This window comes from Bufo gargarizans, chromosome 8 (assembly GCF_014858855.1).
Source record: "Bufo gargarizans isolate SCDJY-AF-19 chromosome 8, ASM1485885v1, whole genome shotgun sequence".
Taxonomy (NCBI): domain Eukaryota; kingdom Metazoa; phylum Chordata; class Amphibia; order Anura; family Bufonidae; genus Bufo; species Bufo gargarizans.
The window spans coordinates 103,802,088-103,820,798 of record NC_058087.1 but is presented as its reverse complement, the minus strand read 5'-3'; the positions used below and the strand labels follow the sequence as shown (position 1 = coordinate 103,820,798).

The 18,711-nt window shown below is 45.4% G+C and overlaps 1 protein-coding gene across 1 annotated transcript in view; it reads right to left on the bottom strand.

Moving 5' to 3' along the window:
* The window catches only part of MSTN (myostatin), a 61,638-nt gene extending 48,334 nt beyond the window's left edge, over positions 1 to 13,304 (bottom strand). The window contains exon 1 of the mRNA XM_044303894.1: positions 12,866 to 13,304. Coding sequence (XP_044159829.1) covers positions 12,866 to 13,250 — 385 coding nt within the window. The 5' untranslated portion in view covers positions 13,251 to 13,304. The remainder of the gene's footprint in view (positions 1 to 12,865) is intronic.
* Between the last annotated feature and the right edge of the window lie 5,407 nt (positions 13,305 to 18,711).

Sequence of the window (18,711 nt, the reverse complement as noted above, 5' to 3'; positions counted from 1 at the left end):
ACTACACAGTCCCCACAGACCCTCTACACAACTGCTCGGTCCTCTTCTCCCAAAACCCACTTCTCTACCATTACAGAAGGTAAACTCTCCACTCTACTCTCCAAATCTCATCTGACCACCTGTGCACTTGACCCAATCCCATCCCACCTCATCCCTAACCTCACTGCAGTGTTTATCCCAGCCCTAACTCATCTCTTCAACCTATCACTAAACTCTGGTGTCTTCCCCTCTGCTTTTAAACATGCTACCATTACACCCATCCTCAAAAAACCTTCACTTGACCCATCTTCCTTGTCCAGTTATCGCCCCATATCACTTCTTCCGTATGCCTCAAAGCTACTTGAACAACATGTCCATTCAGAACTGTCCTCCCACCTCTCCTCCTGCTCCCTCTTTGACCGCCTACAATCTGGCTTCCGAACCCACCACTCGACTGAGACTGCCCTTACCAAAGTCACCAATGACCTACTCACAGCTAAAACCAAGAAACAATACTCTGTCTTCCTTCTCCTTGACCTGTCCTCTGCCTTCGACACTGTTGACCACTCCCTTCTGTTGCAAACTCTCTCATCTCTTGGCATCACTGACCTGGCCCTCTCCTGGATCACATCATACCTCACAGACCGGACATTCAGCGTCTCCCACTCCTGCACCACCTCGTCTCATTCCCTCTCTGTTGGTGTCCCGCAAGGCTCTGTCCTAGGACCCCTGCTCTTCTCTATCTACACTTTTGGCCTGGGACAGCTCATAGAGTCCTAAGGCTTTCAGTATCACTCCTACGCTGATGACACACAAATCTACCTCTCTGGTCCAGACATCACCACCTTACTATCTAGAATCCCACAATGTCTATCTTCTATATCATCCTTCTTCGCCTCTCGCTTTCTTAAACTTAACATGGATAAGACAGAATTCATAATCTTTCCCCCATCTTGTTCAACCCCCCCTACAGACCTATCTATCACGATCAATGGCTGCACATTATCCCCAGTCAACAAAGCCCGCTGCCTGGAGTGATCTTGGATTCTGCCCTTTCCTTCCGACCGCACATCCAAGCCCTTTCCACCACCTGCCGTCTCCAACTCAAAAACATCTCCCGCATCCGCGCTTTCCTTAACTTTGAATCTGCGAAAATACTTGTACATGCCCTCATTATCTCCCGCCTAGACTACTGCAACATTCTCCTCTGTGGCCTTCCATCTAGCACTCTCGCACCCCTCCAATCTATCCTCAACTCTGCTGCCCGACTAATCCACCTCTCACCCTATTATTCCTCTGCCTCTCCCCTTTGCCAATCCCTTCACTGGCTCCCCATTGCCCAACGAATTCACTTCAAAGTACTTACAAATACATACAAGGCCGTCCATAACCTGTCCCCTCCCTACATCTCTGAGCTAATTTCCCGATACACCCCCACACGCACTCTCCGATCCTCACAAGACCTCCTTCTCTCCTCTCCTCTTATTGCCTCTTCCCACAATCGACTCCAGGATTTCTCCCATGCATCCCCCATACTCTGGAACTCGCTACCCCAACATATCAGACTCTCACCTACAGTGGAATCCTTCAAAAGAAACCTGAAAACCCACCTCTTCAGACAAGCCTACAACCAGTGACCCTGCTGCCTCTATACCGCCATGACCAACTTAACCCGCACCTACTGTGTCCTTCTCCCATACCATGGAGATTGTAAGCCCTCACAGGCAGGGCCCTCTCTCCTTCTGTACCAGTTTGTAACTCATTTTGTTTATGATTAGTGCAATTGTCTGTATTATGTATGTGCACCCCTTATCATATGTACAGTGCTATGGAATGAATGGCGCTTAAATAATAAATAATAATGAATAATAATAATAACTACTGTGAACGGGGCACATATCTGGGCATATCTACTGTGAAGGGGGCACATATCTGGGCATAACTACTGTGAAGGGGGCACATATCTGGGTATAACTACTGTGAAAGTGGGGGGAGGCCCTTCACAGTAGTTATTAATCCCTTTCAGCAGTCTCCCCTTCAGTGAATGGGGGACTGCTGAAAGGGGTTAATAACTACTGTGAACGGCCTAGCCGTCTGGGCAACCCCACAGATCATCCCCCACCCACCTTGTACTTGTTCCACTTATCTGTTACTTGCGGGCTACATGGGCATGAGTTCAGTCACTTCGGTGCGCAATCCCATCCTGTGGTGCGTGATCCCGCGAGACCCGTGACCTACAGCGGCAGGTCTTGCGGGATCATGCGCTGCAGGACGGGATTGCCCACCGAAGTGACTCAACTCATTCCCGCGCGCCCATAAGTAGAGGAACAATTACAAGAGGGGTGGGGAATAGCCAAATAAAAAAATATTTTGAACCAAAAGGTGTTATGGGGGTTCTGTGGATGACACTGTTGTGGGAAGATCTGTGGATGACGCACTGTTATGGGGGCTCTGTGGATGATACTGTTATGGGGGGATCTGTGGATGGCACTGTTATGGGGGGATCTGTGGATGGCACTGTTATGGAGCTCTGTGGATGACACACTGTTATGGGGGCTCTGTGGATGACACACTGTTATGGGGGATCTGTGGATGACACACTGTTATGGGGGCTCTGTGGATGACACACTGTTATGGGGGCTCTGTGGATGACACACTGTTATGGGGGCTCTGTGGATGACACACTGTTATGGGGGATCTGTGGATGACGCACTGTTATGGGGGCTCTGTGGATGACGCACTGTTATGGGGGCTCTGTGGATGACACACTGTTATGGGAGCTCTGTGGATGACACACTGTTATGGGGGCTCTGTGGATGGAACTGTTGTGGGGGGGGGGATCTGTGGGTGATACATATATAGCACCTTATGCTATATATGTGTCATCCACAGATCCCCCATAACAGTGTCCCTGTGAGTAAATGATCCCCAATACACTGCACATGCGCGAAAAAGACGACTTGGCGAAGGCGCAGTAGAGGTTAACAAAATGCAAACAAAAATAAAGGTTAACAAAATGCAAATATCTAGACCTATTCAGCACCTCTGTGACATTTAATTGATAGTATTATGTCTATATCGTGGAAAATAGTTTTAAGGAAATGAAATAAAGATTTAAAATTTTATATTAGTCAGCACTTCAAGCTAGACGTAATGTAAAACTATCTCCCACGATATAGACATAATACTGTCAAGTAAACGAAACACCGGCATCTGGTGTTGTAATGGCAGCGGGGCCCGGTGCAGTCACTGTATTCTATTACACCGGGCCCCGCTCACTGTTATACTAATATTCATATGTGAACAACTTGAAATCCTCTGCGATCCTCTCCCTCTGTCTCTGTACTCACAAACTCAGTAGCAGGCCGGGCGGCAGCGCAACTCACTGACGTCACGCGCCTGCTCCTCCCACTTTATGAATGAAGTAGGAGGAGCAGGCGCGTGACGTCAGTGAGTTGCACTGCCGCCCAACCTGCTACTGAGTTTGTGAGTTAGAGATGGGAAGTTCGGATCTTTTTCATGAATCGGATCTTTGGTTCACTTCCTGAGCCGGCAGAAGCAAGTGAACTGAAGATCAATGCGCATGCTCAGTTCATCGAATCTTCGGTTCACTTGCTGAGTCGGCTCTCAAATGAACCGAAGGTCCGGAGGGACTCGCTCCTGGCAAATACAGCTCTGCTGCAGTGAATGCAGACTGATGTAATTACACTGTATAGTTATTGCAGGGATTTAGATAATGGTCTAAGAGTTTATTAGTTAAAAGAATCAAATGAGTCAGAGACTCATTTGATTATTTGCATTAAAATAATCCTGTCACCGAGTCCCTGCCAGGCTTCCTGCTCTGCTACATTGCTGCAAGCACCCTGTACACACACAGCTCTGCTACATTGCTGCAAGCACCCTGTACACACACAGCTCGTCTACATTGCTGCAAGCACCCTGTACACACACAGCTCTGCTACATTGCTGCAAGCACCCTGTACACACACAGCTCTGTTACATTGCTGCAAGCATCCTGTACACACACAGCTCTGCTACATTGCTGCAAGCAACCTGTACACACACAGCTCTGCTACATTGCTGCAAGCACCCTGTACACACACAGCTCTGCTACATTGCTGCAAGCACCCTGTACACACACAGCTCTGCTACATTGCTGCAAGCACCCTGTACACACACAGCTCTGCTACATTGCTGCAAGCACCCTGTACACACACACAGCTCTGCTACATGCAATACTATACCACCCTCCCCGGAAGGACTTGTCGGGAGACAGGGAGCCGCAGAGCAGGAAGCCTGGCAGGGACTCGGTGACACAGTCTCTGACTCATTCGATTCTTTTAACTAATAAACTTAGACGATTCTCTGAGTCCCTGCACCACTCCCCCTGTGCTATGAGTCAGTGCTGGACTGCTGGATGCCTCTGATTGGTTGGAGGGCGGGGAGGGGCGGGGCTGGCTTCCACTGGAGGCTCCTATTACACTGCCTGCTGCTGACTCTATGCTAAGTGAGTTTGTGAGTACAAAGACGGAGAGGGAGAGGATCGCAGGGGATTTCAAGTTGTTCACATAGGAATATTACTATTACAGTAAGCGGGGCCTGGTGTTATGCTATTCTGGGGCGGGCCCCCATCCCGGCCGGGCCCTCGGACCATGTCCGAAGTGCCCGACCGGTCATTCCGCCCCTGCCTACTTGTAGTATGCAGCCAGCAAGTAGTTTGTGGAATTTTCAAAAGAGAAAAATATTTCCAATCTCTTTAAATTTGTGTGAGAACTGACGTCAGATGAATTTATGTTAGGTAGTTCCGTCCTATGGCTTTTCCAAACGCGTTTCGAGGTATTCCAACCTCTTCCTCAGTGGCCATAACGAGGACTGGATCTACCCCCTTTTTATACTTTTATATCACAGGCTGTGTATAAGATCCGGAATTTATTTTTGATGGGACATTGATGTAATTTTATATTCATCCCCTATCCCATTGATTGCTTGCATTTCACTATATCCCGGACATGCAAATGAGGAAATGAACAAATACAATGACCCACAGTAAAAAGGGTTGCATTGAGGGATAAAAAACTATATTGCGTCTTTATCGCGATTCTGGGGTTATTCACTCAGCATGTGACCTCCTGACAGCAAAATGCAACGGTAACTACTCTCTGCTCATCCTCCTTTACCTCTCTGCAGCTTTTGACACTGTAGACCACCATCTCCTACTCGCCATGCTCCAATCCATCGGCCTAAAAGACACCGCCCTCTCCTGGTGTTCTTCAAATCTCTAAGGTAGCTCTTTGAGTGTATCATTTGCTGGCTCAGTTTCCTTACCTCTCCCCCTCGCTGTAGTTCTCCAGGGTTCAGTCCTAGGCCATCTCCTCTTCTCGCTGTACACAGCACCAATTGGACAGACCATCAGCAGATTTGGTTTTCAGTACCATCTCTATGCTGATGACACACAACTATACATTTCACCCCCTGACATCACACCTGCTGTATTACAGAACACCAGTGACTTTCTCTCTGCCGTCTCTAACATTATGTCCTCTCTTTATCTGAAACGAAATCTTTCAAAATATGAACTTCTTGTGTTCTCTCCATCTACTAACCTACCTAAACCTGATGTCTGACTCTGGGTGAGCAACACTGTCATCACTCTTAGGCAGCACGTCCGCTGTCTCAGGGTGACTTTTGACACTAATCTTTCTTTCACCCCCTATATTCAATCTCTCTCCCGCTCATGTCGCCTGCACCTCAAAAACATCTCTAGTATCCGCCCCTTTCTCACTATGGAAACAATAAAACTTTCATTGTTGCCCTGATCCACTCCCACCTTGATTACTGCAACTCACTATTAATTGGCCTCCCCCTCACCAGACTCTCCCCATTCCAATATATTCTTAATGCGGCAGCCAGGGTCACCTATCTCTCTAACCGCTACTCTGATGCCTCCACCTTGTGTCATTGCACTAGCTACCCATACACTATAGAATCCAATTCAAACTGCTCGTCCTCACCTACAAAGCCCTCCATAGTGCTGCACCACCCTACATCTCTTCCCTCATCTCTGTCTACCACCCTACCCGTGCTCTCCGTTCAGCAAATGACTTACGACTGACTTCCACAAAAATCTGAACCTCTCTCTCCCGGCTCCAAGATTTCTCCCAAGCTGCACCGGTTCTCTGGAATGCCCTACCCCAAGAAATCAGGCTTAATCACAACATGCACAGTTTTAGTAGTTCGCTAAAAACACATCTTTTCAGGATGGCCTATCACCTCCCTTGATCTAACCTCCCACAGCCCATTTATCATTCCCTGAAGCTGAGCCTCCACTGCACCCAGAAGCACTTCATATATTGGCTGCTGACCGGCTCATGTGGCTTTATATCTGCTCCCCTATTCTTCCAAGATGGCTGGACTATCGTACATAACAAGCACTTCTACCTTTTGTCTCATCCCTCTCCCCTCATAGATTGTAAGCAGGGCCCTCATTCCTCTTGTTGTAATAATCGACTTGTCTGTTGCTATGTTATTTATGACTGTTTGCACATGAACCTCTGAATTGTAAGGCGCTGCAGAATATGTTGGCGCTATATAAATAAAGATTATTATTATCTATATATGGAGTTCACTTTATATAGTATTATAAGGAAAATAACCTTTACTTTCAACAAAACTTCAGAACAATCACTTTTTAAGTTCAAACTTCAGAAAGAACTCCTAAGAAACTAGGAGAATGGACACTCAGTTTGGTCTTACATTTTATATTTCTTCTTGTATGTACGTATGTCTTTAAATGAGATATCTTGATGCCTTGATACCTTGATAAGGAGGAATTTTATTTTATTCTAGTTTATTTTATTCTATATGTATTTGTTCATTCACTCATTTGTATGTCCAGGATATAGTGAAATTCAAGCAATCAATGTAAAAGGGGAAGAATATAAAATAACAATCAATGTCCCATCAAAAAATCCATTCTGGATCTTATACACAGCCTGTGATATAAAAGTATAAAAAGGGGGTAGATCCAGTCCTCGTTATGGCCACTGAGGAAGAGGTTGGAATACCTCGAAAATGTGTCTGGCAAAGCCATAGGACGGAACTACCTAACATAAATTCATCTGACGTCAGTTCTCACGCAAATCTTTTTGTCTTTTGAAAATTCCCCAAACTACTTGCTGGCTGCATACTACGAGTAGGATAATCACATGACCTACCCCCGCATCACATGACTCACTACAAACCACGTGGAACGCCATCCCCGGTGCAGGATCTGCAGCACAGACTGACTGGCATAGAGAAGCGGTGCCTCACGGAACACCACGGTCGGGTGAGTGGCTGTATAACGGGTGGGACGCCCCCGCTGCCAGCCTATATATGTAACAGTCTTTTAGTGAGTAGAGACTTATAATCAATTTATCAACAACTCTCCGTAGGACAGACAATCAGTCCTTATATTGCTGTGGGTATACATCAATCCTTGATTCTTAATCACAAAGACTAGACCTGCATATATTCAGCCTTCAGTCAGCCAATATGAAGCCACATTGGCTGGCCTTAGATTGATCAAGTATAAAAAGGCCACCTTGATGTGATCACAATTATCCCTGAATATCCCTATGCACTCAGCATGTATGTGCTCAGCTTCTATCTAATCAGCGATCACAAAGTCACATGTGCTTATTATAATCTGATAAATACACAAGATCTTCATTTTGTCACTGTCACTTTGGAACACAGTATATCTTGAAATAATCATAAAAGATTATACCTAAATACACTGAGTAAAAATGTGCATTTGGATTTAATACGGTTTTGGATGAACTAATAGATATGATCTACCCTGTGGCAAAATAACATTTTATTGAGTATTTTATTTTAACATATGGTTCCTACTGTTAGATGTGTTTTATAATAAATGTATTTGTATATTTTATACCTGTGATACAGATCGTGAGTGCCTGCTTTTTCCTTTTATAAACATTTTCTGTATTCTCTGTGATGGTGAAAAACGCAGAATAAAAACAGAGCACCTCTACCATAGTTCAAAAAGGAGGGGGGGGGGGGGGTGAGCCACTATATACAGTACGTCTGTTACATCTCCTATTATTGTCCGCATTACGGACAAGGATAGTACTGTTCTATTAAGGGCCAGCTGTTCCGTTCTGCAAAATACAGAATGCACACAGATGTCATCCGTATTTTTTGCTGATCCGTTTTTTGCGAACCGCAAAATACATACGGTCGTGTGCAAGAGGCCTAATAGTAAAGTGGATTACATTTTAGCACAATGCTGCTGAAAAATCTCCAGCATAAATTGACCTGCACCATAGATCTGAAGAATGTTGACTTAGGCCTCATGCACACGACCGTTGTGCCGTTTTCCGTTTTTTTTCGCGGACCCATTGACTTTCAATGGGTCCGTGGAAAAATTGGAAAATGCACCGTTTTGCAGCAGAGACCGTGATCCGTGTATCCTGTCCGTCAAAAAAATATGACCTGTCTTATTTTTTTGACAGACAACGGTTCACGGACCCATTCAAGTCAATGGGTCCGTGAAAGAACACGGATGCACACAAGATTGGCATCCGTGTCCGTGATCCGTGGCCGTAGGTTACTTTCATACAAACGGATCCGAAGATCCGTCTGCATAAAAGCTTTTTCAGAGCTGAGTTTTCACTTTGTGAAAACTCAGATCCGACAGTATATTCTAACACAGAGGCGTTCCCATAGTGATGGGGACGCTTCTAGTTAGGATATACAACGAACTGTGTACATGACTGCCCCCTGCTGCCTGGCAGCACCCGATCTCTTACAGGGGGCTGTGATCCGTACAATTAACCCCTCAGGTGCTGCACCTGAAGGGGTTAATTGTGCGTATCATTGCCCCCTGTAAATGATCAGGGGCTGCCAGGCAGCAGGGGGCAGACCCCCCTCCCTCCCCAGTTTAAATTTCATTGGTGGCCAGTGCGGCCCCCCCTCCCTCCCTCTATTGCATTAATAACATTGGTGGCAGTGTCCGGCCTCCACCGCCCCCCCCTCCCTCTATTGCATTAATAACATTGGTGGCAGTGTGCGGCCTCCCCTCTCCCCCCCCCCCCCCCGATCATTGGTGGCAGCGGAGTTCCGATCAGAGTCCCAGTTTAATCGCTGGGGCTCCGATCGGTAACCATGGCAACCAAGACGCTGGGAGCTCCTCCTACTGGTAAGTGACAGCAATGCGCCGCACAGACCTGTCACTTACCACTTGGAGGAGCTCCCGGCGGGACACAGACATCGCAGCAGCCAGCAGGTAAGTATGATGCTTCTACTATTGCTAAGTAACCATGGCAACCAGAACTGCAGTAGCGTCCTGGTTGCCATGGTTACCGATCGGAGCCCCAGCGATTAAACTGGGACTCAGATCGGAACTCCGCTGCCACCAATGATCGGGGGGGGGGGGGAGGGGAGGCCGCACACTGCCACCAATGTTATTAATGCAATAGAGGGAGGGGGGGCCGGGGGAGGCCGGGGGAGGCCGCACACTGCCACCAATGTTATTAATGCAATAGAGGGGGGGGGCGGGGGAGGCCGCACACTGCTACCAATGTTATTAATGCAATAGAGGGAGGGAGGGGGGCCGGGGGAGGCTGCACACTGGCCACCAATGATATTCAAACTGGGGAGGGGGGTCTGCCCCCTGCTGCCTGGCAGCCCTGATCTCTTACAGGGGGCTATGATACGCACAATTAGCCCCTTCAGGTGTGGCACCTGAGGGGTTAATTGTGCTGATCACGGCCCCCTGTAAGAGATCAGGGGCTGCCAGGCAGCAGGGGACAGTCGTGTACACAGTTTGTAGTATATTCTAACTAGAAGCGTCCCCATCACCATGGGAATGCCTCTGTGTTAGAATATACTGTCGGATATGAGTTTTCACAATGTAACTCATATCCGACAGTATATTCTAACATAGAGGCGTTCCCATGGTGATGGGGACGCTTCAAGTTAAAATATACCATCGGATTGGAGAAAACTCTGATCCGATGGTATAAAAGAGACTCCAGACTTTACATTGAAAGTCAATGGGGACGGATCCGTTTGCAATTGCACCATATTGTGTCAACGTCAAACGGATCCGTCCCCATTGACTTGCATTGTAATTCAGGACGGATCCGTTTGGCTCCGCATGGCCAGGCGGACACCAAAACGACTTTTTTTCATGTCCATGGATCCTCCAAAAATCAAGGAAGACCCACGGACGAAAAAACGGTCACAGATCACGGACCAACGGAATCCCGTTTTGCGGACCGTGAAAAAATACTGTTGTGTGCATGAGGCCTTATGCTGGAGATTTCTGGCATTGATTTCATACCTTGCAATAAATAGGGATTTAAAGGGGCTGTGACAAGTTTTGATGCTATCCACTATCCACAGTATAGGAGATAGCTAATTGATCGCTAGGGGGGACAGGACCCTCAAATTTGGGATCGGTGGGGGTACTAGCATTCAGACCCTCATGGATCAGTTATCCCCTATCCTCAACATGCCACAAGTTATAAAGAATCCTGTCCCACAAAGCTATGCATCAATCTGCTTGACTCCTTCTGCTCTATACCACTTAATAAAGTAGATGCAAGCATTATATATGGACAGAGTCCTCACTCTGATATGATCAAATCTGAGACACCTATAGACGTATTCGAAGCATCTGTCTTTAAATTGCCTCAAATGTATGATCCCTTAATAAATCAGCTTAATCATAATCACATTTGATATAAGTCTGACCTCTAGTGGTTGTTTTCTTGTAAGTGGTTGTTGCTTTGCACATGCAAATATTGCACAAATGACCTGAAGAAAAAAATCAACTCTATCTCTTTCAGTGCCAAAAATTGTGCAAGTTCCACCTCAACACAGACAGGAAAAACAAGCCTGGTAAGGAATGGAGTAGCAATTAAGACTGCTTATATGCCTAAGGCTCATGCACACGACCTTTGTTATGTCCCGTGTCCGTTGTTCCGTTTTCCGTGATTTTCTGCGGCCCCCCTGACTTTCAATGGGTCCGTGGAAAACTCGGCTAATGCACCGTTTGTCATCCGTGTCCGTGATCCGTGTTTCTAGTCCGTGAAAAAAATATGACCTGTCCTATTTTTTTCACGGACAACGGTTCGCGGACCCATTCAAGTCAATGGGTCAGTGAAAAAACACGAACGCACACAAGATTGTCATGCGCGTCCGCTTTTTTCCTATCATTTGCATGGCAAACTTGACTTAGATTTTTTTTTTTACTTTCCTTCATGCCTGGAGATCCTCCAAAAATAAAGGTAGACACATGGAAACAAAAACGGACACGGATCACGGAACAACGGAACCCCTTTTTGCGGACCGCAAAAAAATACTGTTGTGTGCATGAGGCCTAAGGCTGCGTTCACACTTCAGTTATTTGGTCAGTTATTTTGATCAGTTATTGTGAGCCAAAACCAGTAGTGAAGCCTCCACAGAGATCAGGTGTAAGGATTTGATCTGCACCTGTTCTGTGTTTTTGACTCACACCTGGTTTTGGCTCGCAATCACTGATGGAAATAACTGATCACATAACTGAAGTGTGAACGCAGTCTAATAGAGGTGCAGAAAAAAGTGCAAATCAACATAAATCCATCGGAAATAAGGCGCAAAACTAAGACAACTCCAAAATTAGTCTGAAAATAAACGGGCGCAAAATTAGTTGGTAAATGAGACTTAAAAATAAGACAATGAGACAGTGTAAAACATTTTTACTCCTGAAAACAGATGCAGACACTATAGCAAATGTGCCCCATTAAAATCAATGGGTATGCATGCTGTCCGCAGAAAATGCAGACAGCACACATGAAAAACAGAAACATGAAGGGAGCCCTAATATATAACAGATTTCAGCCACAGAATGGTCACAGTATTTAATGTTTCTTTACTTATGCTCTTACTTAAAGATTATGCCCTGTAACGTCTCAGAATTATTATTCAATAAAATATGTCTCCATTTTATGTTACATTTTTAGAATGGACCAGGAAGTTTTGCATTGTAAGGGCTTGTTCACACGAACGTGCCGTGTTTTGTGGTCCAGAAATTGCAGATCCACAAAACACGGATGCCGCCCGTGTGCCTTTTGCAATTTGCGGAATGGAATGGACGGCCCATAATAGAAATACCTATTCTTGTCCGCAAAACAGACAAGAATAAGACATGATCTATCATTTTTGCGGGGCCACGGAATGGAGCAACGGATGTGGACAGCACACGCAGTGCTGTCTGCATCTTTTGCTGCCCCATTGAAGTGAAGTGAATGGGTCTGCACTCGAGCCACAAAAATGCGGCTCGGATGCGGAACCCAACCACGGTCGTGTGAATGAGCCCTAAACCGCAGTCATTAATCACAAATATTCACCTGAAATAAAAGCCACAGCAGCATTCCCAGAAGCAATCTATTTGCATTCGGCACACATACCATACACACCGACATGTTATTTTCACAAGCAAAAAATAATTGTGAAAATATAAACCCTGAATTAATTAAATTTAAAAATGAAGAACCTTGACATGAAGAGCCTTGCAGCATTCATAACTATAGGAGAATAACTGCACACACCAACCTATTTTCCAGAAGAAGCCATCTGCTTGAAAAAATCTGCAACTTGTATATTATATCCTGTGACTTCTAAATGTTTTCCCATGTGATTTGAGTGATTTCAAATAGGATTTTAGAGCACACATATATGTAATGTAATCCACAACAATGTATTACTTTCTCAACACTGAAGTTATGCAATGTTAGGAAAGAAGCATGGTTGTATAGAGAGATGAAATCACAGGATTTGCCTGGTATAATGAAAGAACTGGAAGTTTTCTTGTTAGTTACTGGCATTCTTTACTTACGCTCTATGGGCATGGTGATAATGGTTTCAGTGGTGGCGTGATAATCATCTTCTTCTAAAGATCCTTCACTGCTGTCATCACTTTGGACATCATATTGATCAATCAGCTCTTCTAACGGTGGAGCTTTAGGCAGAAGATGTTTTATTGCATCCTTACTGATATTAGGTGCTTGTTCCAGTCTTAGTTTGCTTAGAATCTGTATTTTTATAGCTTCTAATCTTGAAAATTTGCTGTTCTGTCTCCAGTTACAAGTACTGCAGAGAGTGTCCTTTTCTGATGCTTGATTGCTGTCGTTGAGATCCACTGGAGTAAGTACTACCAGAATACATAAGTAAATGTAACTACAAGCACGTGCCTTTATCATCTTCCTTTTCAGCAATATCATATTTTGTTTTGTTCTATATGTTTAGTTGATATATTAGAAAAACAAATGACTCTAATAAAAATAATAAGTCAGCAAAATAAAAAAATAATCTGCAATGTTAAATCATGTATTTCTTAGGTGTACTTTTATACTCCAACTTGGGCTAGGATTTTTTCACCAGAGACTGTGATTGGCTGCAGCACAGACAATGAATCTAACTGGCAGAGCTTAGATTCTTCCTGTCAGGAGATGGATATTCAGTACAGCATAAAATTATTTAATCATACTGAACACATAAAATGCAGAGCAATTCATGAAAATGTATGCAGTTTTTTATGAGCTATGAATTAAAATAATTACATTTAAATAAAAAGTCTCTTAACTCTGCGCTACTTTATCAGAAATATTTCTTAACACTTTAGAATACTTCATATATTTTTTAAACGTTCTCATGAAAAAAGTAATTTAAATTTCACTGCTCCAAAACACACTAAGGCCAGTTTCACACAGAACTAGTGAGGTCAGTATTTTGCATCAGTCTTTGTTAGCCAGACCTATGAATGGATCCAGAACAGGAGAAAGTATTAGGCCCATTATCACATGGGCGATAATTCCACAGTGGTGCAATGTGTGAGGTGAACACATTGCACCCGCACTGAATCCGGACCCATTCACTTCAATGGGGCTGTGCAGATGAGGTGATTTTCACACAGCATGTTCTATAGGCCTCATGCACGACCGTTGTGTGCATCCGTGGCCGTTGTTCCGTTTTCCGTGATTTTCTGCGGACCCATTGACTTTCAATGGGTCCGTTGAAAACTCGGAAAATGCACCGTTGTTCATCAGCGGCCGTGATCTGTGTTTCCTGGCCGTCCAAAAAATAGGACATGTCCTATTTTTTGGGCGGACAACGGTTCACGGACCCATTCAAGTCAATGGGTCTGTGAAAGAACACGGATGCACACAAGATTGGCATACGTGTCCGTGATCCGTGGCCGTAGAAGACTTGTCTGCATAAAAGCTTTTTCAAAGCTGAGTTTTCACTTTGTGAAAACTCAGATCCGACAGTATATTCTAACACAGAGGCGTTCCCATAGCGATGGGGACGTTTATAGTTAGAATATACTAAGAACTGTGTACATGACTGCCCCCTGCTGCCTGGCAGCACCCGATCTCTTACAGGGGGCTGTGATCCGTACAATTAACCCCTCAGGTGCCGCACCTGAGGGGTTAATTGTGCGTATCATAGCCCCCTATATGAGATCAGGGGCTGCCAGGCAGCAGGGAACAGACCCTCCTCCCTCCCCAGTTTTAATTTCATTGGTGGCCAGTGTGCGGCCCCCCCGCCCCCCCTCCCTTCCTCTATTGTATTAGTTTAATTGGTGTCACTGTGTGCGGCCCCCCCTCCCTCTATTGTATTAGTTTCATTGGTGGCTAGTGTGCGGCCTCCCCTCTCCCCCCTTCCCGATCATTGGTGGCAGCGGAGAGTTCCGATCGGACTCCCAGTTTAATCGCTGGGGCTCCGACCGGTAACCATGGCAACCAGGACGCTGCTGCAGTCCTTGTTGCCATGGTTACTTAGCCATATTAGAAGCATCATACTTACCTGCTGCGCTGTCTGTGACGGGCCGGGCGCTCCTCCTACTGGTAAGTGACAGATCATTAAGCAATGCGCCGCACAGACCTGTCACTTACCAGTAGGAGGAGCGCCCGGCCGGTCACAGACAGCGCAGCAGATAAGTATGATGCTTCTAATATTGCTAAGTAACCATGGCAACCAGGACTGCAGTAGCGTCCTGGTTGCCATGGTTACTGATTGGAGCCCCAGCAATTAAACTGGGACTCCGATCGGAACTCTCCGCTGCCACCAATGATCGGGGGGGGGGGGGGGGGAGAGGGGAGGCCGCAAACTAGCCACCAATGAAACTAATACAATAGAGGGAGGGGGGCCGGGGGGGCGCACACTGGCCACCAATGAAACTAATACAATAGAGGAAGGGGGGGTCGGGGGGGCCGCACACTGGCCACCAATGAAGCTAATACAATAGAGGGAGGCAGGGGTGACCGGGGGGGCTGCACTGGCCACCAATGAAATTAAAACTGGGGAGGGAGGGGGGTCTGCCCCCTGCTGCCTGGCAGCCCCTGATCTCTTACAGGGGACTATGATACGCACAATTAACCCCCCTCAGGTGCCTGAGGGGTTAATTGTGCTGATCACAGCCCCCCGTAAGAGATCTGGTGCTGCCAGGCAGCAGGGGGCAGTCATGTACACAGTTCTTAGTATATTCTAACTTGAAGTGTCCCCATCACCATGGGAACGCCTCTGTGTTAGAATATACTGTCGGATCCGAGTTTCACGTTCCAACTCATATCCGACAGTATATTCTAACATAGAGGCATTCCCATGGTGATGGGGACACTTCAAGTTAAAATATACCATCGGATTGGAGAAAACTCAGATCCGATGGTATAATAGGGACTTCTGACTTTACATTGAAAGTCAATGGGGGACGGATCCGTTTGCAATTGCACCATATTGTGTCAACGTCAAACGGATCCGTCCCTATTGACTTGCATTGTAAGTCAGGACGAATCCGTTTGGGTCCGCACGGCCAGGCGGACACCAAAACAATTTTTTCTTCGTGTCCGTGGATCCTCCAAAAATCAAGGAAGACCCACGGAAGGAAAAACGGACACGGATCACGGACCTACGGACCCTGTTTTTGCAAACAAAAAAAAAAAAAACAGTCATGTGCATGAGGCCATATTCTGCATTTTTCATGCAACACAGGCCCCATAGAAATGAATGGGGGATGCGTGCAAATCACATAGCATCTGCAAGCAAGAGCGGATGCAATGCGATTTTCACGCATGGTTGCTAGGAGATGATGTCAATTTACTGTATTATTTTCCCTTATAACATGGTTATAAAGGAAAAAAATAGCATTCTTAATATAGAATACGTACTAAACTGTTGCTTGAGGGGTTAAAAAATGAAAAAAATTACTCACCTCATCCTCTTGTTAGCGCAACAGGCATTGTCTTCTTTCTTCACCTTTCAGGACCTGCAAAAGGACCTTTGATGACGTCAGCGCAGGTCCTGCTGAATAAAGATAGAAGGTTCTTCTATCTTCATTCAGCAGGACCTGTGCTGATGTCACTGCGCTCACCACGTGGTGAGCGCGATTACGTCATCAAAGGTCCTTTTGCAGGTCCTGAAAGATAAAGAAAGAAGACGATGCGAGCTCTGCGAACAAGTGGATTAGGTGAATTAACTTTTTATTTTTTTTTAACCCCTCAAGGCACATTTTAGTAAGCATTCTGTATTTAGAATGCTATTATTTTCCTTTATGACCATGTTATTAGGAAAAATAATGAAATTAATAGAACACCTAACCCAAACCCGAACTTCAGTGAAGAACTGGGTACCACATTCAGTTTTTTCTCATATGCATGCAAAACTCATTGCACTCGCATGGAAAAAAATAAACATCAGAACGCAATCGCAGTCAAAACTGACTGCAATTGCGTGCCTACTCACGCGGTTTTCCCACAATGCACACGCAATGCATCCGTAGCAAACCCGGAACGCCCGTGTGAAAGAGGCCTTAATCTTAGGATTCTAGTTTTTCCTATGTAGGTTCCACTCCTGAGCTTGGTGTAGCTTTATATTTGCTGTTGCGGATTTTTGTGCAGTAAATCTGCAATGTTGTACAGTACCAGCAAATTCTTAGCAATTCTCAGTCACTTGGGCAGAAGAAATTAGCAGCAGAAACTGACCTGTGGTGCAAATTTTAATTCTGCAGCATGCCCATTTATACTGTGGATTTCATCAAAGATATAACCCTTTCCAACGCAAAAAAATTAACTCCTTAAGGACCAGGCTCATTTTCACCTTCAGGACCAGGCCATTTTTTTGCAAATCTGACCAGTGTCACTTTATGTGGTAATAACTTTAAAATGCTTTGGCTTTACAGAAACGCCCCATATGTGGTGGTAAACTACTGTACGGGCACACGGCAGGGCGCAGAAAGAATGGAATGCCTTACGGTTTTTGGAAGGCAGATTTTGCTGGACTGTTTTTTTTACACCATGTCCCATTTGAAGCCCCCCTGATTCACCCCTAGAGTAGAAACTCCAAAAACGTGACCCCATTTTAGAAACTACGGGATAGGGTGGAAGTTTGGTTGGTACTAGTGTAGGGTCCAACTAGGTAAAGGTAGGTACTACACAAGAGTTAACATGTCTATTGCATTAATGTGATGTTTAATGTGCATTTCTCTGTGTTATCTGGGTGTTAGCCCTGTTAGGGTGTAGTTCATCCTCCCAGACGTTAGAAGGAGCTAGAGAGCCCTAAGTATATATAGGTAGGCCCAGACAGGGGAGAGTTAGTTCATTCCAGGTGGCTAGAAGTGTAACCTAGTCAGCCTGAAGCTCCTGAGTCTAAGTTTAGCTCAGTAGAGTCACCCCAGAAGAAGAATTTGCCTCCTGGGAGCAACCTGCAGCCACTTACAACCCAGCAGAGCCAGTACAACCAGCTCAGATAAGTAAGCTGATGAGCAGAGGTACTACAAAATAAGAGCAAGGGTCAATACGGGAGGAAGATTAAGTACCAAGTATTCAAGCCAGCATTTAGGCATCCGGGTCTTGGGATACAGCCAGCCAGAATAGCTGTGGAGATAGTGCAGCCTGGTCTGTGAAGCATTAACTGTTTACCCTCCAAGTATCTTGCAAGATTATACCTGCCAGTATTGAGTTAAGCCTGCTTGTGGAACATTGTTATAAGGGACTGCATCATCATTATCAATTGTATGTACAAAGTTTGGACTGTCTCAAGTAAAGCAACGTTTGGTTCACCATATCCGTTTACCTCAATTACTACTGCGATCAATCGGTGTGCTACCGTTACAGGCACTGGCGTCACGATCCTTAAAGTGACCTTGCCCCAGGCACTCAAAATACCTGTAAAATCCAGGGCACCTCATACACCATCAGGCCCGGTCCCTACATCCAGAGTGTTCCCCAGAGGAACTTGTGTCTACCTCTCCTTCACTGCCGCATGCCTGCCCAGAGTTCTCCTCTAAAAAGTGAGTAACCCTTGATTGTCCATAACTGTGACCTCACTATCGCAATACCCTGCAGGTCTGGCGTGCTGCACTAGTTTAGGGTACATATGATTTTTTGTTGCTCTATATTACACTTTTTGTGAGGCAAGGTAACAAGAAATAGCGGTTTGGTTTTATTTTATTTTTTGTTTTTTGTAACATTCATCTGACAGGTTAGATCGTGTGGTATTTTTATAGAGCAGGTTGTCATGGATGTGGCGATACCTAATATGTATAGAATTTTTTTATTTATGTAAGTTTTACACAATGATCTCATTTTTGAAACAAAAATTCAGTTTTTGGCCGATTATCTTGGGTAGGGTATGATTTTTTTGCAGGATGAGATGACGGTTTGATTGGCACTATTTTGGGGTGCA